General features: G+C 44.9%; 1 protein-coding gene across 1 annotated transcript in view; it reads left to right on the top strand.

Annotated features, from left to right (window-relative positions):
* ST6GAL2 (ST6 beta-galactoside alpha-2,6-sialyltransferase 2) overlaps positions 1-26,684 on the top strand; it is a 233,829-nt gene that overhangs the window by 154,835 nt on the left and 52,310 nt on the right. Inside the window, exon 3 of the mRNA XM_075336454.1 lies at positions 2,840-3,749. Coding sequence (XP_075192569.1) covers positions 2,900-3,749 — 850 coding nt within the window. The 5' untranslated portion in view covers positions 2,840-2,899. The remainder of the gene's footprint in view (positions 1-2,839; positions 3,750-26,684) is intronic.

Genomic DNA, 26,684 nt, shown 5'->3' on the forward strand with positions numbered 1-26,684 from the left:
CACCGGTTTTGTGACGCAATAGCGATGTCGTTTGCGATGTTGCAGTGTGTGAAACACATCAGCGACCTGGCCCCTGCTGTGAAGTTGCTGATCGCTACAAATTGTTCAGGACCATTCCTAGGTCCTTTGTTTCCCGCTGTGCAGCATGCATCGCTAGAAAGTTTCAGTGTGTAAAGGGACTTTGCAGTGACTTTGTTAGCGACTTCCTTTCAAAGAGCTGCTTTTCAACGTCCCCAATGACTAGCTAGGTCATTCTGCAGGTCCGGATCGCTGTTGCGTCGTTGGCCAGGTTTGCCTGTTTGACAGCTCACCAGCGACTCAACAGAGACTTTGGGAGGTCGCTATTGCGTCACAAAACCGGTGACGTTACAGCGATATCACTAGCGATGTTGCAGTGTGTAAACCCAGCTTTAAACATTCCCATCTAGAGACAACACCAAATACCAGCTATCTGTGGCCCATGTGGCTACTTAATAACTGATAGTATTACAGAAGGCTACTGACCGAGGGGAGGAGCAGATTAGAAAAGATAGATATCTGCATAATTATGCACAGAAAATAAAATCGAAAAAAAAAATTGAAAGAGAAACTGGAATATGAATCAAAATCTGGTTTTAATTAGTAAAAAAAAAATGCTAAGCTATACATTTTCTTTAAAGTGTATTCCCATCTAGGTTTAGTTACAGCTTATACATTTTCAATGTACTTTTTAGTAAAATGTGCCCTTGTTTACTTTTTCTTGCCCAGGGGATTTGCTATCACTATTGTCTACATGATAGCCAAACATGCTCAGTGTTTACATGCTCTTTCTGAGCTTGTAAGCACTGCATTAAGACTGGCCAGAAACACTGGAGCATGTGATTAGCTTCTATAACCCGTCACCTCTCTCCAGCTCAACTGTGCTGCCTATGTCGTAGAGGCAAGGCCGCCTGATATAGCAGCATCAGTTCTGGCCAGTGCTGCTGGCCTGAACTGTCATTCAAGTGTCTGTTTGAGAAAATGAAAAAAACATTTAACGTGTAAACGTTGTTTTAATTTTTATTACGTAAATCAATAGTACATTTGAACATAAGCAACTTTTAAATATATCTTATCAGACAAATCTGCTTCTTTCTCTGCTGTAATTGATCAGACATTATTAGTGATGGGTGAGCATGCTCGCCACTACTCCAGCATCTGAGTTTGAAAATACTCACATTGAATTCCATTATACTTGATACTCAAGTCGCATCAGAGCAACATGATGTTCGATCGAGTAACATTCATCACTAGTCATGACCAAAAATCTCAATTCTGAGGCAATATCTGTATTTAGAGAAGACTTTCACATTACGGAGATAGGCGATGGCAGCTGTTACTGATGAGATTCTATGTAAACATAAGAACAAAGAGGGGTGGAGTTCTGCCTATGGCTCCTCCTTGTGCCTCTAGCTCCTCTTGTCTCTAGATCCTCCCGTCGTGACATAGTCTCATCGGTGATTGATCAATTCTGACAAAGAAAGAAGAAAATTTCTCTGATAAGACATATTACAAAGTTGCTTAGTTCCATCTGAACTATCGATTTAGGAAATAAAAATTAAAATAATAGCTACACTTTAAATACTTAAAAAGTGAATGGTAAGAATAAAAGGCAGTAAATGGTTAAGCGGCACTCATAAAAGTCATAATTAGCAGCTTCATAAATAAAAGATCCATTTTCTTCCAAATGACCTAGTTCCGATTTTTCAATATCACTTACTATAAAATATATACCTACTATTTGATTTCTACAGTAAAGAGCTATTCCTTTTCCAAGATTACTACATACAAATACAAAACAAGTAGCTACATTGACCAGCCAAAGAAAACAATTCTAAAACGTGACATCCGTTGATAGTATTATAGTTTTATAATATAATCTGTGCTAACACAATAGTTATATTGGTTAATTAGTTAGCCGGACATTTTTGTGACATATTTGTATCTGCTAGCTTCTTGCTGTGCTGGTTTAAACAAATGAATGATTTTCTTATGGACTTAAGCTGTACAATTTACTATCTGTCTCCATTAATGGAAAGCAGAATCCCTATATAGATCAAATGTTTCTATTCAATCTAATGCTAATTAATAGAGTATTATTATTATTTATTATCATAGCGCCATTTATTCCATGGCGCTTTACATGTGAAAAGTGGTTTACATAGTAGGGAGAAGTACAATAATCGTGAACAATACGAGGCACAAACAGGTACTGGAGGAGAGAGGTCCCTGCCCGCGAGAGCTCACAGTCTACAGGGGATGGGTGAGGATACAGTAGGTGACGGTAGAGCTGGTCACGCGGTGGTACAGTAGAGCGAGGGTTACTGCAGGTTGTAGGCTTGTCGGAAGAGGTGGGTGTTCAGGTTCCTTTTGAAGGTTTGGTTTCTATAGTAGACGAGAGTCTGATGTGTTGGGGTAGAGAGTTTCAAACTATGAGGGAGGCATGGAAGAAATCTTGTATGCGAGTGTGGGAGGAGGAGATAAGGGGCCATGAGAGAAGGCGATCTTGTAAGGACTGGAGGTTGTGTGCATTTAAGTACTGGGAGACTAGGTCACAGATGCATAGATGTAACATTTCATACAAAGAAAGAATCCAGAATCTTTTTTATGTTCATTTAATTACTTAGCTAACTTCAATCCTTAGTGGGATATCTGAAAGGTATACGTTCTTCCTCTGAATCAGGTCAAATTTTTTAGTCCCTTGTTGTACAGTACATTAATATACTGAACACCTGTCTTAGCAGTGATTATTGCATTATACCTTTCAATGTGGCATTTATCTTTCTGCATCTATTCTGAATACATTGTTTTATTCTCACAGGTCACAGATTAATTTTCAAGTTCAAGTGCACAGACCAGAGAAGCCAAAGTAGGCCAAGCCATGAAACCGAACCTAAAACAATGGAAACAACTCATGCTACTTGGAATCTGTGCTTGGGGATTATTGTTTCTGGTGATCTTCATCTACTTTACAGACAACAACTCAGTGGAACCAGTGCCAAGTTCATTCTCTTACTTAGAGGATAAAAAAGTCCTGCCTATACAAGGAAAGCAGAGGGCAATCATGGGGGCTCTTCTGGACCCATCCCTATCATATGCCATTGATGATAACAGTCTTGTTAATGAAGACATTTTGAACTCATTTAAATCTGGCCCAGGTAGTCTTAAAACTATAGCTGATGTAGAAAATTACTTTGAAAGTGAAGATGAGTTTATCATGTCGAAGAAGAAGAAAGCCAATGTCAATAGAGATTCCAACAATGCTCAAAGATATCATCATAACTCACATTCTAGGCACAAAAAAGTCCGAAGGAATGTACGGCGCTCAAAACAGCATATGCTTGAAGAGTCAGATGAGTGGAATGGCTTTTCTTCAACCATGTCCAAATCATTTCTTCAAAAGCTGTGGAAAGGCAATGTTTCATCCAAAATGTTGACACCTCGCTTACAAAAAGCTAGAAGGGAGTATCTTAGAGCAAATAAGCTTGGAGTGAGCTTCTCAGGAAAGCAGAATACAAGAAAACTGAGTGCCACAGAACTATTCTGTATCCTGAAAAAGAGAGCTCATGTAAGAACGTTGGATGGTAAAGAGGCCCCATTCTCAAACTTGGGATGGGAAAAGTACTTTCCCCATATACCACTAAGTAAACTGTATCCACAAGGTTTCTCTACGTGTGCTGTTGTTTCCTCTGCCGGAGCTATTCTGAACTCTTCACTTGGAACTGAAATTGGTAAGTTCTTGTGTTGGTACTGATGAATAATAATAATTTTTATTCATATACTGCCAAAATATTCCGCAGCGCTTTACAATTCAGAGGGGACATATACAGACAATATGAGACATTACAAAATAACAAAATTCAGATACCAAGAGGAGTGAGGGCCCTGCTCGTAAGCTTACAGTCTATGAGGAAATAGGGGAGGCACAAAAGGTGAATGAGGGGGAAGAAATGCTTGTCATATATGGTCCAGCCATCAATATAATAGGGGATTCAAAAGCAGCTGTGTGGACCGGTCACCAGCCAGAATTTATATATACAAAGTGTAAAAAAGTACATGACGAGGAAGGACCCAGAAGATACAGGGGACAAGAAGTGGAAGTAAATTTTATGAAGGGCAGAATGAGACTAGATGAGGTGAGGGAGGTGAGGTGATAGGCTAGTCTAAAGAAATGTGTTTTAGGGCCTGCTTAAAGGTGTGGATGTTGGGAATTGATCGAATTGTTCTTGGTAGTGTGTTCCAGAGCATTGGCACAGCTCGTGAGGTGAATACAACAAGGTAAATTTACTACTGAGACAGAAGTATAACAGGGAGGATCTGGTTACTGACATAACTGTTTTCTCATTTTCATAAATTACTCAAGTTCTTACATTATAGCAGTAAATGGCTTGTTACTTTCTATATTTGCTACATGCACATTCACCACCACTCTGGTCTTTAGCTTTTACTGCTCTGTATATACAGCTCCAATTCGGACTGTTGTCAATAATACAGAAAAGGCTAATTTTCTATAGTCTTACCCTGTTGTGATACTACCTTTCATTCATTCTCTACTTTTTGGACAACAATAATTAGTAGGGGAATGTAAAGCAGGGTAACTGCAAAATACAACTATACAGGTTTTCTTTGTAGTCTGTTACCTTGGAAAATACTTAGGTACGCAAGAGAGAAAAAAACAAGAATTTGTTTAGCAAAGCTATTTGCATAAGGTTTGTGTGTTCATCTGCACACTTACAAACATTGTGCATGGATTACTCACTAGCAAGGTTTCCTACCATTATTACAAAGAAAAATTCTACACTACAATGCCACCCCAAAATCCTATGGTAATCTTCAGATTTCGTGGTGCCTCCCACTCGGTCAAGCCACCCAGTGCTAGAGGCAGCAACACAGCCCCAAAACATATTTATAACATGCACATAACTTACACATTTAACATACCTCCACCAATACTTTTGGCTATATATATACTGTATATATATAATAATATAATACTTCTCTGAGCATTAATTGTACCAGATGCAAGTTCTGGTACAATTAGTGCTCAGAGAATTATTATCGTGCATCAGGGATGGATTTTACAAGCAGCCAGAGAGATAGGTGGGTCTGGCTGCTGAAATACCCCACCCTAAGGTGTGGAACATTACTTTAAATGGAGACCAGACGTCTCATAGGCTGTCTGTGTATGGAGGTTGCTACACCTCCAGTGGAACACCTGTGTTAAGGTGAATATGTCTTATCCTGAGCCAGAGATCCTACAGTTGGACGGATTGTTTATATTCTTTGCTTGAACCTTTATGCTGGAGACAGGCTTTACTTATGTTTTACTGTGGAGCAGTTTATGAAGACTATAAATTAACCAGCTGGACCATTTAAGTTAAATGTTTCCTGTCTCCACCTCTGCAAGCAGCCGAGTGAGTAGCAGTATCCCAATATATGTACAGTATATCACAAAAGTGAGTACACCCTTCACATTTTTGTGAATATTTTATTGTATCTTTTCATGGGACAACACTAAAGATATTGCACTTTGATACAATATAAAGTAATAAGTGTACAGCTTGTATAACATTGTAAATTTGGTGTGCCCTCTAAATAACTCAACACACTGCCTTTAATGTCAAAACTGCTGGCAACAAAAGTGAGTACATACCTAAGGAAAATGGACAAATTGTGCCCAAAGTGTCAATATTTTATGTGACCACCATTATTTTCAATCACTGCCTTAATTCTCTTGGGCAGGCGTTCACTAGAGCTTCACAGGATGCTACTGGAATCCTCTTCCACTCCTCCATGATGACATCACAGATCTGGTGAATGTTAGAGACCTTGTGCTTCTCCACCTTCTATTTGCAGATGCCCCACAGATGCTCAATAGTATTTAGGTCTGGAGACATGCTTGGCCAGTTCAGCCCTTTTAGCCTCAGTTTCTTTAGCAAGGCTGTTTTTGTCTTGTAGGTGTGTTTGGGGTAGTTATCATGTTGAAATACGAAGGGAGATCATGTTCTACTTCAGTATGTCACAGTACATGTTGGCATTCATGGTTCCCTCATGTTTGAACTGTAGCTCCGCACAGCCGGCAGCACTCATACTGCCCCTAATCATGACAGTCCCACGACCATACTTGACTGTAGGCAAGACACCTTTGCCTTTGTACTCCTTACCTGGTGGCCGCAGCACACGCTTGACACCATCTGAACCAAATATATTTGTCTTGGACTCATAAGGCCACAGAACATGGTCCCCGTAATCCATGTCCTTAGTCTGCTTGTCTTCAGCAAACTGCAGGTTTTCTTGTGCATCATCTTTAGAAGAGGCTTCTTTCTGTGATGTCAGACATGCAGACCAATTTGATGCAGTGTGCGGCTCGTTGCCTGACCACTGACAGGCTGACCCCCTACCTTTTTAACATCTGGAGCAATGCTGCCAGCACTCATACGTCTATTTTGAAAAGACAACATTTCGCTATGACGCTGAGCATAGGCACTCAACGTCTCTGGTTGACTATAGCCTGTTCTGAGAGAAAGCTGGCTTGTTAAACTGCTGTATGGCCTTGGCCACAGTGTTTCTGGTCAGTTTCAGGGTGATGGCAATCTTCTAATTGGGCACAATTTGGCCATTTTTACATAGGGGTAGTAATGGGCTGACCCAGACTGTAAAAGTCCGGATCTGCGCAGGATCAAAAGTACCTGAGCACTGACCCCGGGCTTGGAGTTCTCTGGTTAACGATCTGGATCTGTCAACTCTTGTAATTTAAAAAAAATAAAATAAAAATAAAGAAAAAAAGGGGAAAGCAGGTGCGTTATACTTACTGAGTTTCCCGCGCGGCTGTAACACTGCTTATGGACCTCTAACACTACTTCCGGGGCCGCTCATTATCCTTCATGCATATGCACTGCTTCCCCCACGCACTGGCAGTCCTGGCGTCTCTGATTGATTGCAGTCAGATCCGCCAACACCCGGTGTGACAACTATTCTGACTTCTTTCAATCACAGACGCTGTGTGTCACTATATTGCAGGCTGCTATCTTTAGGATGGGGGCAATAACCATGGGTCTCCCCAGCTTGAGAATACCAGCCACCAGCTGTCGACTTTATCATGGCTGGATATCAAAATTGGGGGGCCCGCATGGCGTTTTTTAAATTATTTATTTAAATATTATAATTATTTATTTTAAAAAAGCCACATGCTGTCCCTCTTATTTTGATACACAGCCAGGATAAACACGTGGCAGGAAGCAGCAGCTGTATGCTTTATCTGTGCTGTTTATCATGATATGGGGGAACCCTATGCTAATTTTTTTAATTTACTTTTACACTATAGAGAAGCACACAGCGTCTGTCATTGAAAGCAGTCAGACACTCTGTCACACAGAGTGGAGGCTTGTCTGATTGCAACCAATCAAAGATACCGGGACTGACAGTTGGGTGGGGGAAGCAGTGAATATGTATGAGGGTTATTGAGCGGCCCTTGAAGTAGCATTACAGCTGCGCGGGAGACTGATAAGTATAACGCGCTTACTCTAATCCCCCTATACCTTCTAGCACAATTTTAAAGCGCTGGATTCTGGTCCACATTGGCTAATATGGGGACCAGTGTCTGGGCAGATATCTGGGATCAATTCCAGGCTGAAACCGGGTTTTTTGTTTTAAATCCGGTTGGACCCGCCGATCCCAGGTATCTGCAAGTCCACTCATCACTTAGGGGGTGTACTCACTTTTGTTGCCTATGGTTTAGACATTAATGCCTGTGTGTTGAGTTATTCAGAGGACACACCAAATTTACACTGTTATACAAGCTGTACACTGACTACTTTACATTGTATCAAAGTATCATATGTTCATTGTTGTCCCATGAAAAGATATAAAAAAATACTATTTCTTTGTAGTAGATCTCTCCCCTTACATAGTTACATAGTTACTTAGATTAAAAAAAGACCTAGGTCCATCTAGTTCAACCTTACTCCACCAATTCTACATTTTGTCCCTAAGTCATTTATAACCAACAATGTTGTATATTGAAGAAATCATCCAGCTCTTTTTTAAAAGCGGTTATGGTATCTGCCATCACTACCCTTTATTTGCAGTTTGGATTTAAGCACGTTCTTTCACTTCTGGATTAACCTAATTCAATTATTAATTCATTATTCTTACTATCAATTATTTCAATGTTTTTGCTGTGATTTTCAAAAACTGCAATAATGCTGCAAACACTGCGACGTGATAATCTAATACAGGGGTCTCAAACTCGGCTGGGTGTATGGGCCGCACCGAGGAAAAAAATAATTTGGGGGGCCGCATTCTTTGCAGGACAAAGTGACATTTTTATTGGTACCATATATATTGTTTTACACACCTTTGGATGACTGATTTTCAACATTTTTCACTTGTTTATTATAACAAATGTGCACATTCTTTGGTTAAATCTAAAAAAAAAAAATTTGATGTTAAAAAAAAGTCATGCCTTATTTTGTTTTGTTTTTTTACATTGTATCCCTTTCTTGTAACTAATAGTGTTACAATTATCACTATATAGAAATTTTGGCCAACATCCTTTAGTAATGTTCCCTATCCTATAGTAATGTGCCCACCTTGTCCCCATCCTATAGTAATGACCACAGCCTTGTCCCTATTCTATAGTAATGTCCCCATCCAATAGTATTGTGCCCATCCTTGTAATGTCCCCATCTTTTAGTAATGTCCCCATCCTATAGTCATGTGCCCACCTTGTCCCCATCCTATAGTCATGTGCCCACCTTGTCCCTATTCTGTAGTCATGTGCCTACCTTGTCCCCCATCCTATAGTCATGTACCCACCTTGTCCCCCATCCTATAGTCATGTGCCCACCTTGTCCCATCCTATAGTCATGTGCCCACCTTGTCCCCATGCTATAGACATGTGCCCACCTTGTCCCCATGCTATAGTCATGTGCCCACCTTGTCCCCATCCTATAGACATGTGCCCACCTTGTCCCCATCCTATAGACATGTGCCCACCTTGTCTCCATGGTATAGACATGTGCCCACCTTGTCCCCATCCTATAGACATGTGCCCACCTTGTCCCCATCCTATAGTCATGTGCCCACCTTGTCCCCATCCTATAGACATGTGCCCACCTTGTCCCATCCTATAGTCATGTGCCCACCTTGTCCCCATGCTATAGACATGTGCCCACCTTGTCCCTATTCTGTAGTCATGTGCCTACCTTGTCCCCCATCCTATAGTCATGTGCCCACCTTGTCCCCATGCTATAGTCATGTGCCCACCTTGTCCCCATCCTATAGACATGTGCCCACCTTGTCCCCATCCTATAGACATGTGCCCACCTTGTCTCCATGGTATAGACATGTGCCCACCTTGTCCCCATCCTATAGACATGTGCCCACCTTGTCCCCATCCTATAGTCATGTGCCCACCTTGTCCCCATCCTATAGACATGTGCCCACCTTGTCCCCATCCTATAGTAATGTGCCCACCTTGTCTCCATGCTATAGTCATGTGCCCACCTTGTCCCTATTCTATAGACATGTGCCCACCTTGTCCCTATTCTATAGTAATGTCACCATCCTGTAGTAATGGGCGGCGGGTGAAAGGTGATAATTTACCGATCGTTCTCGGCTTCCACCCACAGATTCCTGAGTGAAGCTGAGGGGGCGGTCTCTGGCACCAGATCCACAGTGATTGGACAGATCGGTCACAAGGCCGGTCTCTCCAATCAGAGCTGGGGGCGGGTGAAACTGAGGTCACCCAGCTCCAGCCAATGATCGGTGCTACAGCTGCACTGATCATGGCTGGATTTCAATGTTACAGCCATTTTCAATGGCTGGAACATTACAGTGGCTGTGATTGGCTGACGAACGCCGCACAGCCAATCACAGCCTCCGTAGGTCCGGGGAGGAAACACCACCCCTCCTGAGGTCCCCTCCTCCCCGAATCTAAGGTATTTGCTATTTGCAATGCAAACAGCGATCGCAGCTACCGGGGCTGCGATTTCGCCATGACGTACTGGGTATGTCATGGATCCTTAAGTACCAGGGAGCCATGATGTACCCAGTACGTCATAGGTCGCTAAGGGGTTAATGTGCCGTCCTTCACATACACAAAAAATAAAAAAACACCATTCTTCTCACCTGTCCCGCGTTCCCTCGGCTCCTCATCTCTGCTTCTTGCTGTCTGCAGGCCCATGCCCCGGTGACTATCGCGGCCGGTGCAGGGGCCACAGCCCCTGGCAGCGATTTATGTCAGATCAGATGGTTGTTTTGCCGGCGCTGCGCGCGCACAGTCCTTGCCTCTGAGAACGCAGCGCCGGCAAACACTTATCTAACAAAGTGCAGACAGTGGCTACGGCCCCTGCACCGGCCGCGATAGTGAACAGGGGCACGAGACTGGGGGCCGCACGAAGCAGCCTGACGGGCCGCGTGTTTGAGACCCCTGATCTAATATATAAAGCTGAATGTGTGTGTGTGTGTGTGTGTGTGTGTGTGTGTGTGTATGTCCGGGATTGGCATCTGCACCGTCGCAGCTACAGCCACAAAATTTTGCACACTCACACGTCTGGACCCTGAGAGCGTCATAGGCTATGTTTTGAGGGGAAATTTTAACCACACGCTTTACAGTTATTCACCAAAAAACCTGCCTCCATTAGAGCGAATGGAGCTGGGAGCCACAGTGCAGCCAGAACTTCAGAAGAATGCGCAGCCACGCCCTTATATGGAATGTTGGCGTGTCACAATGCAGCCAGGGAAAGAGACAGACACAGACAGGGAAAGAGGCAGACACAGACAGGGTAAGAAACAGACATAGACAGGGTAAGAGACAGACACAAAGAGACAGACACAGACAATGAGACAGACTGACAGGGAAAGAGACAGATAGGGAAAGAGAGAGACAGGTTAAGAGACAGACACAGACAGGTAAAGAGACAGACACAGACAAAGAGACAGGCACAGGGAAACAGACAGACAGGGAAAGAGAGGGAAAGAGAGAGACAGGTTAAGAGACAGACACAGACAGGTGAAGAGACAGAGACAGACACAGGGAAACAGACAGACAGGGAAAAAGAGGGAAAGAGACAGACAGGGTAAGAGACTAAAGAGACAGACAAAGAGACAGACACAGGGAAAGAGACAGAGGGAAAGAGACAGATAGGGAAAGAGGGAAAGAGAGGGACAGAGACAGACAGGGAAAGAAACAGGCAGCAAAAGTGACAGAGATCGATAGACAGACAGGGAAAGAGATAGATAGACAGACAGGGAAAGAGATTGAGACAGACGGAGAAAGAGACAGAGACAGTCAGAGACAGACAGGGAAAGAGACAGACAGACAAAGAGATAGAGAGAGAGACAGAGAGATATATACAGAGGGGGAGACAGACATTATAATTAGATTTCTATCTATTTGTTTTGTGGTTTTTGTGTGCAGAATACATTTTTGTTAATACATTCTATTTTGTTAACAGCAGTTATTAACCCGGGCGAAGCCGGGTAGTACAGCTAGTATTGTATAAACACGGAGGTATTGTAACTTTGACTTGATGCAGCAAACTTTGAATGACTTTTTCAGTGGCAAGCGATGTTTTAAATGCAGTACCATGGTATGTAACACGTTAAAATGCCATATTAGTTTGCTACATCTGGAATTGCTTAAATAGGACACTTAAAATTCTTTAATTAGACATTATCAAACATATAGGTCAACATGTGTTCCCTAAGGCCAAATTCACACATTCTTGAGACAGAAACCATGCTGGGACCCCAGTTCCTGGCCCAACCAGCAGGTCTCCTGACCTTAGCTAAATGCTTCACATATGAGGCCATAAGCTCACGTCAGGGACCCTACTGGTCAGACTGGGTATTGGGTTATTTAATGCGACCATTTTTTTGTCTTCAACATTTTTTCCACGTCTGATGATCATTAAATATCCAGTGCAAACATGAAACAGCATTGGCCTTCTGTAGCCAAGACTTCTAATTGCTTGTTCTCTTAGCCGCTCAATATAAAAGCACTCTGAAGGGCAGCAAAAACGGTAAATATGAAATTAAATAGTATTTAATGCTTTTTTCTATTAAGGATGGGAAAACATTCTAAAAATAAATATCAATTTCTTGACCTATTTACTACAAAACGAGACATAGGAGCTACGAGGGAAATTGCTTACACAGCTCTAGCTAGTCCCTATCATGAAATTAGCTTCTGCAAAAAATACCTTCAGGGGTTCCTCTCCAAGGAAGTGCGTTTCTGTGTATTATATGTCAAATAAAATTGTATGCTTTCTTTATTCTATTTTTTATATTACCTCTTCTTGAGCCTCTTCATTTTCTATATTACAGAATGAGTATAAAAGGATGTAGGTTTTAAGATGCCTGTTTTGTGCTTTTGTGTCTCCGTGATTCATTCCAGCTCATTTTCTGTACTTTGAAAGCTGCCTGGAGAATGGGAAAAGCGACCAGATCATGAAAGAAACGCACGCTGCAAAACACAGAATTCCAATCCATCATAGCACTTTATTCTCGCCATTTTCAGTGTTTAGACGTACTTTTTAATTGGGCGATATACTTGTTATTATCATGGTTTCTATTTTTAATGGCGAAATTATGTTTCATATAGGTCCTAAGGAAACAGCAAGAATAGCCATGCTGACCATACATGCTATTGTTCATATCAAATACTGTAGTCACCCCACTGGCATTAGCGACGATATAATCACAGCATTACACGTGCAACCTTTGTAAGGTTCATCGATAAAATATGTTAACTTTTTGTGTAGTTGTGTGTCTTAGAAATATCCATCTAATTGTGTTTCTCAGAATAATTAAGTTTAATTGTGTTTCTCGGTATAATTAAAATACCCCCAAAATATAATTAAGCCGCCTTTACATTTACATGCAGAACCTAGCCACTATTTAGATCATACTAGGCAAGAATAGCTAAACTTAATGTTTAATTAAAAATCAACATTTATTTGATATCCAAATGTCGGCGCTTTGGTGCACCCTTGGCATTCTATATTCCTTGGTGCTCCGTAATGCCCTCCTATTTGTATAATAAAGCCAGTACCTTACATTAATTGACTTGTCTCTAACTCCCAGAGTGCATGCTGTGTCATATCTGTGTACTGACCTTAGGTGATTGCAGCTGAATGCACACACAGTGTCATTGCACCCGGAAGTGCAGTGACAGACAGCCGCAGACAGGCAGGAGGCAATCATCAGAGCACACCCAAACCTATTTTGTGCAGGCCCCCACTGATGCTATGAGCACATTGCCACGATCATCCATTGTCAGTGCACAGGAGAAGACTGGAGATACAGAATTTGATCTGGGCCTTAAGAGATAAGACAATCAATGTAAGGGGTACTTTACAAGCTGCTACATCGCTACTGATATATCGTCGGGGTCACGTCGTTAGTGACGCATATCCGGCGCCAATAGTGACATTGCAGCGTGTAACACTAATGAGCGACGATCAACGATCGCAAAATCGTTCCAAAACGGTGATTGTTGACACGTCGTTCATTTCCTTAATATCGCTGCTGCCACCGGTACGATGTTGTTCGTCGTTCCTGCGGCATCACACATCGCTGTGTGTGACACCGCGGGAGCGACGAACATCTCCTTACCTGCGTCTACCAGCAATGGAAGGAAGGAGGTGGGCAGGATGTTACGTCCCGCTCATCTCCGCCCCTCCGCTTTTATTGGCCGGCCGCTTAGTGAGGCCGCAGTGACGTCGCTATGACGCCGAACGCACCTCCCCCTTGATAGAGGGATTGTTCGGCGGTCACAGCGACGTCGCTAACTAGGTATGTGCGTGTGACGCTGCCATAGCGATAATATTCGTTACGGCAGCGAGCACCAAATGTCGCACGAGCGACGGGGGCGGGAGCTATCGCGCTCGACATTGCTAGCAATCGCTAGCGATGTCGCAGCGTGTAAAGTACCCTTGAGGGTACCGTCTCACTAAACAACGTACCAGCGATTCCGACCACGATACGACCTGGTCAGGATCGCTGCTCCGTCTTTACAGTGTCGCTAGTGAGCTGTCAAACAGTAAGCTCTACCCAACGACCAGCGACCAACCACAAGCGACTCGTGTAACGATGCTGCGCTTTGTAACCAGGGTAAATATCGGGTAACTAAGCAAAGCGCTTTGCTTGGTTACCCGATATTTACCCTGGTTACCAGCGTACACTGCTTACAGGCTGCCAGCACTGGCTCCCTGTATACGTAGCTAGGGAACACATTGGGTTACTAATGAAAGCGCTTTGCTTAGTTACCCGATATTTACCCTGGTTACTAGCATACGCTGCTTATATAGTCGGTGCTCGTTGATCTCCCGCCATCAAACACGCCAATGTGTGCTGCACAGCAGGAGACCAACGAGCAAAAAATAAACCAGAACAGTGTGTAACGATCAGCAATTGCACAGCATGGGCCAGGTCACTGCTTAGTGTCACACATAGCGAGATCGCTGATGAGGTCACTGGTACGTCACAAAACCTGTGACTCAGCAGCGATCTCGCTATGTGAGAAGTACCTCTAAGGTAGAAATAGAAAGGTGTGACAGTGCACCAAGACATAAACCACACCAATGGTGCACCAAAGTGTCCTCATTTGCATATCAAATAAAAGTTGATTTTTTATTTGAATATTAAGTTTAGCTACACTTGCCTAGTATGATTTAAAGAGGGGTTAAATCCTCTATATAATTATGTAGGCAGCCAAATTGCTATTTTAAGGGTGACAGACTCCCTTTAAGTGTAATTGTGTGTCTCAGAAAAACTAAAGGGGTTTTAAAGACATGGGATGAAAGTCTGCAGTCACTCTATGCATGTTGAGCATGTTTAGCCAGAATGTGAGCAGAAGTATGAACCTCACATACATGCGGTCACATGACTATCTGCTTGGACTTGCAATACTGGAGGATCCTGACAGCGCAGATACTACACGCTGTCAGGATTCATAAGCCTGCAACTGCATAGAGTGACTGCAAACTTTCAGCACAAGCCTGGACAACCTGTTAGATTGTTTTACTTAGTACATTTAATTTTTGTGGAAACTGTTTACTTTCCATATCAGACATATCCCATCAGACCCAGAGAGGACTGTGTCATTGTGCATCTTCATCTGCCTCAGTTTTCAGTATGATCAGGTGCTTTTTAAATATTCTGTTCATCCATTAAGAAATTTGCGTTATCTAGCACTGCATGACAATTGTAACGGAGACCTTTTTAGGGATAATGTGCATCCTATAGTCTGTAAAGTACAAGATATTTTCCTTTTGTACAAAATGGAATGGTGGCAGTGATCTAGTGTATGTATCATATCTTACCTCTGGTATGAAAGCTTAAGAGGTGTACCAAAGAAAAGCTTAAAATGCAAGCATGTCATGAAGGCATATTGCATTGCTGATATTATATACTGTACAATGTTGTATGTACTCTTGCAAATTACAGTATGTTTGATGCACCACTCCACCATTTAGCATTTTTTTTTATTTTATCACTGGAGAGGTGTTTTAAATCTAAGTTCCCTGACTCTACTCATACTTACACACCACTGTCTTCATTGTCTATCATCAACACTCCAGTTGGTCTTCTGCAGTTTGTGAATTGCCAGCTGCTCCAATGTTTCATGATAAGCACTGGAGGTCACTCTTCAATGCAAGTCTATGAGAGCCTCGTTCTGGCTCTCATAGAGTTAAATTGAGAGCTTGTGATGTCGCTTCTGGCCAGTCAGAAGTTGCTGTCAGAAGATGGCACTGGGAGTCTAGAATGACATCGGTAAAAGGTAAAGATGCCGGAGGGTGAGTATATTGCTTGGGGCAGGGGACTTCGATTAAGAGCACCATTCCATCACTGAAAAAATCTACACTATGTCTGAAGCACCAATCTTTATTGTTCCCTATCAAGAATCCCATGGTTTATATAGCATGAAAATACTGATGTGATACCAGGAATTTTACATTTTAGTAAGTTGGACGAGTTGATAGGTTTCACAATAGGAGGTAGACGCTGAAGATCGAGGAAACTCCAGTATATAAAGACTATTTTACACAATGTAGGTAAACTTTGAAATCCAATAATTGCCGTCCTGAAACCATTAGCAGGCTAGCCGAGCTTCACCAAGACACGCTCTCCCTTGTACGTCTCCAGCATTCAGTATGCGGAGTGACAGCTGTGTTATGGGCCTGTCGTGAAAGCTTGGCAGCATCTACTTTTCTGTATTAGCACATCTTCACTTAAAGACGCTGTCATTTAGGCTGAATAAAAACTCAGTCAGAGCAATGATTTGTTTTTCTCTTTAGATTGTCTTGTGTTGTTTTTTTTTTTTTGGAACACCTAAAATCCTTCACTAGGTGAGCAACGTGTAATCATCCCATCACTGCTGCTTCCGAGACGCGCTCTTTCCATTCTATTTTTCTTCTACTTGACACAAATGAGTCCCCTTTTAAACGTCTGTGATAGATTAGAAGTGCCATCATTAACAGGCAAGTGTATGGGCTTCTCAGAACAAGTTAAGGCTCAGCTCTGCGGATACCCTGCGCAATTCTTCATGACATTGTACAACTATTAAACCAAGACTCATATCAGCATAATCTGAAAAAAACACTGTACACTACCCATTACTTTACATCTGTATATACAACACAGTGGCAATTCATTTATCAGGCCATGAAGATGTTGTTGAATTGTAATTAAACCTGGGCGGACTCACAAAAAAATGGGACCGGTGGGTCTCTGCTCATTTTTTAAAAAAGTCCGGTTTCTGTCCGGAATCCGGTACCCATATAAGTCTATGGGAACCAGAATCCGAGGATAAAAATAGTGGTGGAAGGGATAGGGGGATAAGAGCACATGCAAGGTACTCACCAAAGCTCCGTGTCATGGCAGCAAGCTGCTTCCAGGTCACGCATTCACTACCGGAGCTGCGTGCGTCTAGATCGTGCACTAAAAGTAAAGGTAAATGCTAGAATGTACGGGCTCCTTCCAGGTATGATGTAATTTGTCACGTGATAAGGGGGTGTGTTCAAAGTGCAGCCTGGTTTAGAATAAACATTCTTTTTCTAAGTCCATGTGGGCATGAAGTTGTTTACATAGAAGCAGGGGTCTGGGTGTAAGACCCCTAGATAGGAGGGAGGAGCAGATCTCTGCATCCGCGATGTGTCGTCCTTTGCTCAGCCTGAGCCACCTGCTTCATGAAGCAGGCGGCTCAGGATGAGCTGTGCCCGCGATGTATCCCCCTCTGCTCCACTGCTTAGCTTGAGCAGCCTGAATCATGAGCTGGCTGCAATGTTTCGCTCTCTGCTCAGCTTGAGCGGCCTGCTTCTTGAAGCAGGCAGCAAAGGATGACCCACGCCCATGATAATAATAATAATAATAATTTTATTCATTTATATAGCGCTATTAATTCCACAGCGCTTTACATACATTTGCAACACTGTCCCCATTGGGGCTCACAATCTAGAGTCCCTATCTGTATGTCTTTGGAGTGTGGGAGGAAACCGGAGTACCCGGAGGAAACCCACGCAAACACGGGGAGAACATACAAACTCCTTGCTTGATGTGTCCTCCTCTGCTCAGCTTGAGTGGCCTGCTTCATGAGCTGGCCACAATGTGTCCTCCTCTACTCAGCCTGAGCGGCCTGCTACATGAAGCAAGTGGCTTAGGATGAGTTGCGCCCACGATGTTTCGTCCTCTACTCAGCCTGAGCGGCCTGCTTCATGAGCTAGCCGCGATGTGTCCCCCTCTGCTCCACTGCTTAGCCTGAGCAGCCTGCTTCATGAGCTGGCCGCAATGTGTCCTCCTCTACTCAGCCTGAGCGTCCTGCTACATGAGCTGGCCACAATGTGTCCTCCTCTACTCAGCCTGAGTGGACTGCTACATGAAGCAAGTGGCTCAGGATGAGTTGCTCCCACGATGTGTTGTCCTCTACTCAGCCTGAGCGGCATGCTTCATGAGCTAGCCGCGATGTGTCCTCCTCTGATCAGCCTGAGCGGCCTGCTTAATAAACCAGGCAGCTCAGGATGAGCTGCACCCGTGATCTGTCCTCCTCTGCTCAGCCTGAGCGGCCTGCCTAATGATTCCGACAGTGTCTGTGATTAGTTGCAGGCAGACACTGTGACACAGGCTGGGGGCACGTCTGACTGCAACCAATCACAGACGCAAGGCCAGACGGTGGGTGAGGAAAGCAGTGCATATCTATGAACAATGATGAGCGGAGGCCGCAGGAGCAGTGTGACAACTGTGCGGGAGCAGTGTACAGCTCTAATGGAGCCTTGGTAAGTATGAAGCGCTCGCTTCATTCTTATTTTCTTTATTTTTCCTTTAATTTTTTTTTTTTAATATCTCGAGTGACGGATACGGATCTGACACCTGGAATCCCGGGCCTAGCACCCGGGCAACTTTGAAACCGCTCGGATCCGGACTTTTACAGTCCGGGTCCGCCCATCACTGCTTGTAATCTTTGCTAAATACTGGCTTTTGTATTTCCAATATCACAAGATTACAAGTGTAGCAGGTAGAAAATACATTTGTAATCTCCAAGGAACGTCTTTAGTTAATTTCTTGCAATGGAACATAAGAATCAAACCTCATTAACCCTTTTGATTTAGGACATATTATTGGTTTTATGTGATGTCTTATTTTTTAGCCCTTTTCTTCATTATAAAAGAGGGCTTTATGGTCATTTATCTTTTGACTGTAAGGTGGTGCGTCACAAAACTCCTCCATTGGGTTCCAGAGATGTTGTAAAGATGTTATCTTATTTTAGTTACAAGACAGTGAGGTTAAAGAACCTCACTTTACAGGATCCTAAAAATGCAACTTATACTGCAAGAAACGTGCATGTCCATAAGGCCACTGATACTGACATTCTTTATATGTTACATGTGAATCTAGCATTTCCATCAGTTTTTTAGGTATATGTATAGTAATGTAGACTGTGAGCCCTCAGGGGCAGGATCCTCTTTCCCCCTGTACCAGTCTGTGCCTTATATTGTTCATGAGTATTGTACTGGTCTTTATTATGTATACCTCGTTTCACATGTACAGCGCCATGGAATAAGTGGCTCTATAATAATAATGTCACAGTGTGGGAATAATAATCTCATTGTTAGGATGTTCACAGCGATGTCACAAGACTGCAATCTTGGTCAGTGTATCATAATTTAAACAGATTCTAAACACAGCATCATTATATAAAACAATACAAAAATCCAAGAGATTGTGGTAGTGAAGTTCATTCAAACACTTATTTGGTTGTCTAGTCTGGGATTTTAAGGCATCTTGATAAGATATGCCATAATTGTCTGATAACTATTGTGATGGCCTACATCTTTCTCAAGGATGAGGACCTGATGCATGCCCTTTAAAGTGAACCTGTCAGGTCCTGTATGCACCTAGAACCACGAGCAGTTCTGAGTGCATATTGCTAATCCCTACCTAAGGCCTAAGCCACACAGCATGAAAATCGGTGTGGAGTGGAGTGGAGTGCGATAATAAGTCGCATTCCATTCGGACAAATATTAGCCTGTGTGTCAGCCCACATGAGCGATTATTTTCTCAGCCCTAATCGGACCGAGAAAACAATCGCAGCATGCCGCGATTGTAATGCGAGACTCTTTTCTCTCGCACCCATTCAAGTGTATGGGGCGAGAGAAAAATCGCACTGCACTCGCCGTACACCAGTGTACCGCGAGTGCAGTGCGAGAATGGCAATAAATAATAAATCTCTCCCTCCCCTCCTCAGTGCCGGCCCGCCCCCCGCAGCTGAGGTCCACTCGCACTGTCAGACCTCAGTCGCAGGGACACTCGCATGACACTCGGCTCTGCTCTGCTGCCAGCGTGAGCAAAGTGTCATGCGAGGGGATCGCAGTAATCCCCATGTGGTCCCAGCCTTACTGTCCCAGCATCTAGTAGCTCAGTGAGCTTCCCCCAGCACTTCTGGTCATGCGCACTATGAAGCTAGGTGTACACATCCCTGCTTCAGAGCGGTCTTCTGCACATGACCGGAAGCGCACTGAACCTACACCCAGTATCTGAAGCGGTGACAACAGACACAGGTACTCGCATCACTGCTGATGATTCTGGGCAATGGGCATTGAATAGCATGTCGGTACGCCCCTGGGGGGGAAGTAACACCCTTGTGACTAGTCGCTGACCTCATTAGCATATCATAAAGGATCTTTAGAAATACGTTTCTAAAGATCTCTTTATCCTACTAGATGCAGAGAAAGTTATTCAGGGATCAGAAATTTGCATCCAGAACTGCTCGTGGTTCTCAGTGCATATTGCACCTGACAGGTTCCCTTTAAAGGGAATCTGTAAGCAGGGTTTTGCTATGTAGTTTGATAGCATCATAACAATAGGGCTACAAAAGGGATCCCTTACTGGGCTACTTGGTGTAGTTTTCATAGGATAGCTGTTTTGTCTGATGTAGATGGAGCAGACTGAAGAGTTAAACTGTATTACCCAACCCACTCCCCTGAATTGCAGCTTGAATAGTCAGCAAGCTGCTAATCAGTGGTTGGGGTGGGGTTACATTACCCAGTATAGCCTAATTGTTCTGAATTTATATGTTAATCTCCTGCTGATAAAATATTGATTGTATTGAAACTACAACACATAGCTTAATAAGTGACATATCTCTGGAATGGGGCTCTGGGCCCTATATTATGCTGCTCTCAGATTAAAAGGCCAAAACCTGTTGACCAATTCCCTTTAAGAACTTGGACCTGTTGATCCTTGTTTATTCCTATAGGAGCTCTGAGTGAGCAGCACAGGTATTACCCACATTTTTATTTGTTTTCATGTAAGACATTGGGGTATGTAAAGGATAAAGTCTGTCTCACTGCATTCATAGAATACTATGTCTCCTGCCCAACATTGCACGCTGCTAAATGAGGATGGACTTGAGAATTACAGGTACGGTCATCATTAAAAACAACACTATGGATGTCAGCTTTATAGTTTGTGATGGTATAGCCATTCGAATACTTTATCTTCCTGGAGTACCCCTTTAAAAGGTGCCTTGGTTAAAAAGAAATATGACAATTGTAGGAATGGAAAAAACTGCAGATACAGGATGCAATGAATGTCTCAGCTGCACAAAACAAAGGACTGAATCCCCAGGATTCCTGTAATAAGCAGTGGCAGGAAAAGTGATTGCACTGATTCTCCGAGACGTGCTTGGATTTGATAATCTTTTGTATTTATTTCTTATTTGTGTTAGACGTGGCAGTGGGATAGCAGACCTAATCCATCCATGCCTTGCCTGTGCTTGTTAGTGTCAGGGTATTCTTGTCAGCAATATTTTAGCTGAAGCTATATTGTTCACAGGAAAATACCTAGATGTTAAATGGAGGTATGCAAGTAGTGGGATAAGTGGCAATTGTTGTGATTTATCCTATAACACCTTCAAGGTAATTGTGCCAGGAAATGTGGACATACAGATTTATACGTGGACTAAAAGTGATAAACTGAAACAAATATAGTCAGACTATAAAAAAACTGAGAAAATGTGTGATCCAGGAGTGCTCCCTATGTGGCGGTACAGAGACTCAAGGGTTCAGGAGGCCCATTTCGACCTCCAAAGCAGGTGGAAATGTGTATTATGATGAGCTCTTGGGCTGCAAAGGGCCCATATATTGCTCTTGCACAGGGGCCATTTTTTGTCTTTGTCCAGTGGTTTGATCTAAATATTTCCATTAGACTGAATTCACACAGACCATTCACGATCTCCATATATGCCTTAGGATGCCGAGTTCGGATCAGGAAACCCCTGGCCGGTCTGTGCATCATAGTCTGTGCTCAGACGGACGTCTAAAGCGGGCTTTACACTCTGCGATCTCGCTAGCGAGATTACAAGCGATCGTACCCACCCCCGTCGGTTGTGCGACACGGGCAAATCCCTCCGGCCGGCGAACCGCCTCCTTTCTAAGGGGGCGGTTTATGCGGCGTCACAGTGACGTCACACGGCAGGCGTCCAATAGAAGCTGAGGGGCGGAGATGAGCGGGACTAACATCCCGCCCACCTCCTTCCTTCCGCATTGCCTGTGGAGGCAGGTAAGGAGATGTTCCTCGCTCCTGCGGGGTCACACACAGCGATGTGTGGTGCCACAGGAACGAGGAACAACATCGCTAACGATTTTTTGTTTCAGGACGACGTCTCTGCGGCAAACAATTTTGACCGCTTTTACGATCGTTTAAGGTCGTTCCTGAGGTGTCACACACTGCGATATCGTTAATGAAGCCGGATGTGCATCACAAACACCGTTACCCCCGACGATAATTCATTAACGATATCGTAGCGTGTAAAGCCCGCTTAAGTCTTTCTGTCACCATTAACAGGACATTGTATATATGACGAGGAAGCAGGGGGCAGCTTAAGGACCCAACACAATCACGTCTTATCAAGTCCATTGTATTACTAGTGTAGCTGAAGCCTTGATAATATAGAGTAGTGGGATCTAAAGGCCCATTTAGGGTACCTTCACACTTTAGCGATGCAGCAGCGATCCGACCAGCGATCTGACCTGGTCAGGATCGCTGCTGCATCGCTACATGGTCGCTGGTGAGCTGTCAAACAGGCAGATCTCACCAGCGACCAGTGAACAGCCCCCAGCCAGCAGCGACGTGCAAGCGACGCTGCGCTTGCACGGAGCCGCCGTCTGGAAGCTGCGGAGACTGGTAACTAAGGTAAACATCGGGTATGGTTACCCGATGTTTACATTAGTTACCAGTGTGAGCAGGGAGCAGGGAGCCGCGCACACTGAGCGCTGGCTCCTTGCTCTCCTAGCTACAGTACACATCGGGTTAATTAACCCGATGTGTAATGCAGCTACATGTGCAGAGAGCAGGGAGCCGCGCACACTGAGCGCTGGCTCCTTTCTCTCCTAGCTGCTGTACACATCGGGTTAATTAACCCGATGTGTACAGCAGCTACATGTGCAGAGAGCCGGAGCCGGCAGCACAGGCAGCGTGAGAGCTGCAGAGGCTGGTAACTAAGGTAAATATCGGGTAACCACCTTGGTTACCCGATGTTTATCTTGGATACAGCTTACCTCAGCTGTCAGACGCCGGCTCCTGCTCCCTGCTCGCTTCATTTGTCGCTCTCTTGCTGTCACACACAGCGATCTGTGTGTCACAGCAGGAGAGCGGCTTTGAAGAAAACGAACCAGGGCTGTGTGTAACGAGCAGCGATCTCGCAGCAGGGGCCAGATCGCTGCTCAGTGTCACACACAGCGAGATCGCTAATGAGGTCACTGCTGCGTCACAAAAAGCGTGACTCAGCAGCGATCTCGGCAGCGATCTCGCTGTGTGTGAAGCACCCCTTAGACACATCAGGAAACAAGCATCTCATGATTATTGACTCATATACACAGGCCACAAAATGTGGGTGAGAAGACTTTTGGCAGCAAATCATCCTGTGTAAACATAATGTACTATGGTATTTACCGTCGTCTGTAAGCATAGAAGTGCAGTCGCCTGTCTAAACAGGCCATTAATCCACCGCTAGTCGGCTTCTATGCAGCTGATTGTTTAATGCTGCGGTCAGTGTATCTAAATGGGCCCAATAAAAGTATCAGGAGGATGTGACCAGATCTGGTATACAGTGATGGCCGAAAGTGTTGGCACCCTTGAAATTGTTCCAGAAAGGAAGTACGGTGTGTCTTCAAGAAAATGATTGCAATTACACATATTTTGTTATAGACTTGTTTATTTCCTTATGTGAAACAACGCAAATAACAGAGAAAAAAAGGCAAATTGGACATAATGTCAAACAAATCCCCAAACATGGGCTGGACAATATTGTCGGCACCCTCAGCTTAATATTTGGTGCACACCCTTTGGATTATGGCCCTAGAATAGTCCTGCCATAAGTGACAGGCCAGCTCCAGCGTTTGATGGTTTAGGTAAACAAGCCGGCATGTCTCAGCATTTGGACCTCCCTCTGAATGCCGGTTCCATCATAGACCTTTATTTTCAACCTCCTGAGATCTGACCACAAGTGTCTCAATTGACTTTGCCAACACATGCCCCTCAGTGTCCTGTGATGTGGTGAAATGGGCCTCGGCGCCTCTGAGAATCCCCCTGCTTCAAGCTGTATGCTTCTAATTTATATTGATGTAGGGCTCTTTGCCAGAATGTATGAATAATGGGTTATGTTTTTGGGATGTACAGATGTAAAAATTTCTAATTAACCTGCAAAAAAATAAATAAATTGAAATACATAACTGCAGTCACTTCCCATAACCATCAACAAGCTACTTACACCTCTCATCTGGAATTTTGGACCACTCGTCTTTTGCAAACTGCTTCAGGTTCTCATATATGAAGAACCATATCGTGCCATATTCTCGTGACTTCCACTGGCACACGTGCGTGGGCACCTCTGTGCTTCCCCGTGCAACAGGTACACCGAGCCGTGAGATCTGTGCCATACAACCCTCAGGGGTTAGGGCAGATCGGTGTACATAGATCGTCTGTGACATTCCAGACGATCGCTTGCAGCAACCCGCTCACTCTTCACCCACCATAGCGGCGGTCCCTTACACCGCACAGTGGACCTTGACCGGCGGAAGCAGTCCATTTCCCATCTTGGCACGCTTCCCCGGGTCCCCCTCGTAACAGGTAACTATATATTGCAATATGGGAGGAAAATCATAAAGAGAAAAGCCCCCAGAAATGGATGGAAACAAAGCGCTGGACAGTTCTGAAGTAGCCAGCAATGAGTCCAGATCTAAATCGCTTTGAACACCTCTGGAGAGATGTTAAATTGCTGTTGGGAGAAGGCACGAGGGTAGCACAGAGGTGCCCACGCACGTGTGCTTTCAATAACCAGGTGAGTCCAATGGAGACTTGAGGAGCTCACCTGGGACAGGAACACGGCCTGTTGACGGGGGTACTGCCGGAGCAGCAAGGCAGGAACACGGCCTGCAAACGAGGTACTGCCGGAGCAGCAAGGGCCAAGCCCACAAGAGACAGTAATGCCTGAGCAGTGGCGTGGCAGCACGCTGCCAGACATCCAAACATAGAAGGACGGTCGCGCGCCGCCATGATGGCAGGGGGAGCTTTTAAGGAGGTGCAGCTCCACCCGAGGGCGGGCGCGAGGCGGAGATGACGGACTTGACCCAATCAGGGTCCACGACGTCCCAGCCTGGCCAGTCAGGATTCACCACGTCACCAGCCTTGTCATCAAGCCGTGTGACGTCAGTGAGCGAATCAGGACCCACCACGCATTGCACATGCTCACCCTCCTGCCTCTGGGAAATAGAGGCGGGATCCTCGGTCTCACAATGTGCAGAGATAACGGGAATCTCACTGCTTCCCTGAGCAGTAAACCTCTGCACATTGCGCAGCCTCGCAGACCTTCGGGGCCGCTGAGCAGCAGAGTCTGTGGCAGGCCAGGAATGGGAGACCGCTTCACTCCTTGTAACAGGAGAACCACTAGGTGTCACCCTTCTGCTGCCTCTCTGAGAAGGTATCTCCTGCACACTGCGCAGTCTGGCAGACCTTCGGCGCTGCTGAGCAGGAGTGCTCGTGGCAGGCAAGGAATGGGAGACTGCCTCAGTCCTTGCCTCAGGAGAGCCACGAGATGTAACATTACCCCCCCGTCTAGGCCCCCCCCCTGTCCGTGCTCGAAGGCCGCTATCAAACCCGGGGCGCGGATATGATCCTCCAACTCCCAGGATCTATGCTCCGGACCACGGCCGGCCCACTCCACGAGGTAGTACCTCTTGCCCTGTATGACTTTTGTCTCCACAAGTTTTGCCACCTCAGGGTCGTCGGACGGGGAGTCGGTTTGAGCCGGCAGGGACCCCGAGAATTTATTAAGTCGTACGGGTTTCAGGAGGGACACGTGAAAGGTGTTGGCTATAGCCCAGCGTGGAGGGAGCTGGAGTCGATATGCCACTGGGTTTACCTGCTGTAGTACTTTAAACGGACCCAGATACCTAGGGGCGAATTTGGCTGCCTGTACCCGTAGGTTAACATTCTTAGAGGACAGCCATACTAGGTCACCAGGGGCGAAGGATGGTGCAGGGCGGCGGCGAACATCAGCCGTTGTCACCATCCGGTCTTTGGCCCTTTTAAGAGCCTCTTGGGTGTCATCCCAGATCTCCTGGGCCTTGGTCGCCCAATCCTCCACTCTAGTATCGGGTGACGTAATGGGCATCGGAACCGGGATTCTGGGATGTTGTCCGTTATTGAGTAGGAACGGAGTCTGGCCAGAGGATTCATGGACCGAATTGTTAATGGCAAATTCGGCCCAAGGAAGGAGGTTAGCCCAGTTGTCGTGGTGCACGGATATAAAATGGCGGAGGTAAGTTACCAAGGTCTGATTAGTCCTCTCCACTAGTCCATTGGTCTCGGGATGGTATGCGGAGGAGATGTTCAGCTCTATCTGCAGGAGCTTACAGAGCTCTCTCCAGAAGCGAGACGCGAACTGGGGACCCCGGTCGCTCACCACCTTGTCAGGCATGCCATGCAACCTAAATACATGCCGAATAAACAAGGTGGCGAGAGCACGTGACGTCGGGAGTCGTGGGAGAGGCACCAAGTGGACCATTTTAGAGAAGTGGTCCGTGATGACCCATACGACCCTGTGCCCTGCTGACTTGGGCAGATCTCCCAGGAAGTCCATCCCTACCACTTCCCAGGGACGATCC

This window comes from Anomaloglossus baeobatrachus, chromosome 2, assembly GCF_048569485.1.
Source record: "Anomaloglossus baeobatrachus isolate aAnoBae1 chromosome 2, aAnoBae1.hap1, whole genome shotgun sequence".
Taxonomy (NCBI): Eukaryota; Metazoa; Chordata; class Amphibia; order Anura; family Aromobatidae; genus Anomaloglossus; species Anomaloglossus baeobatrachus.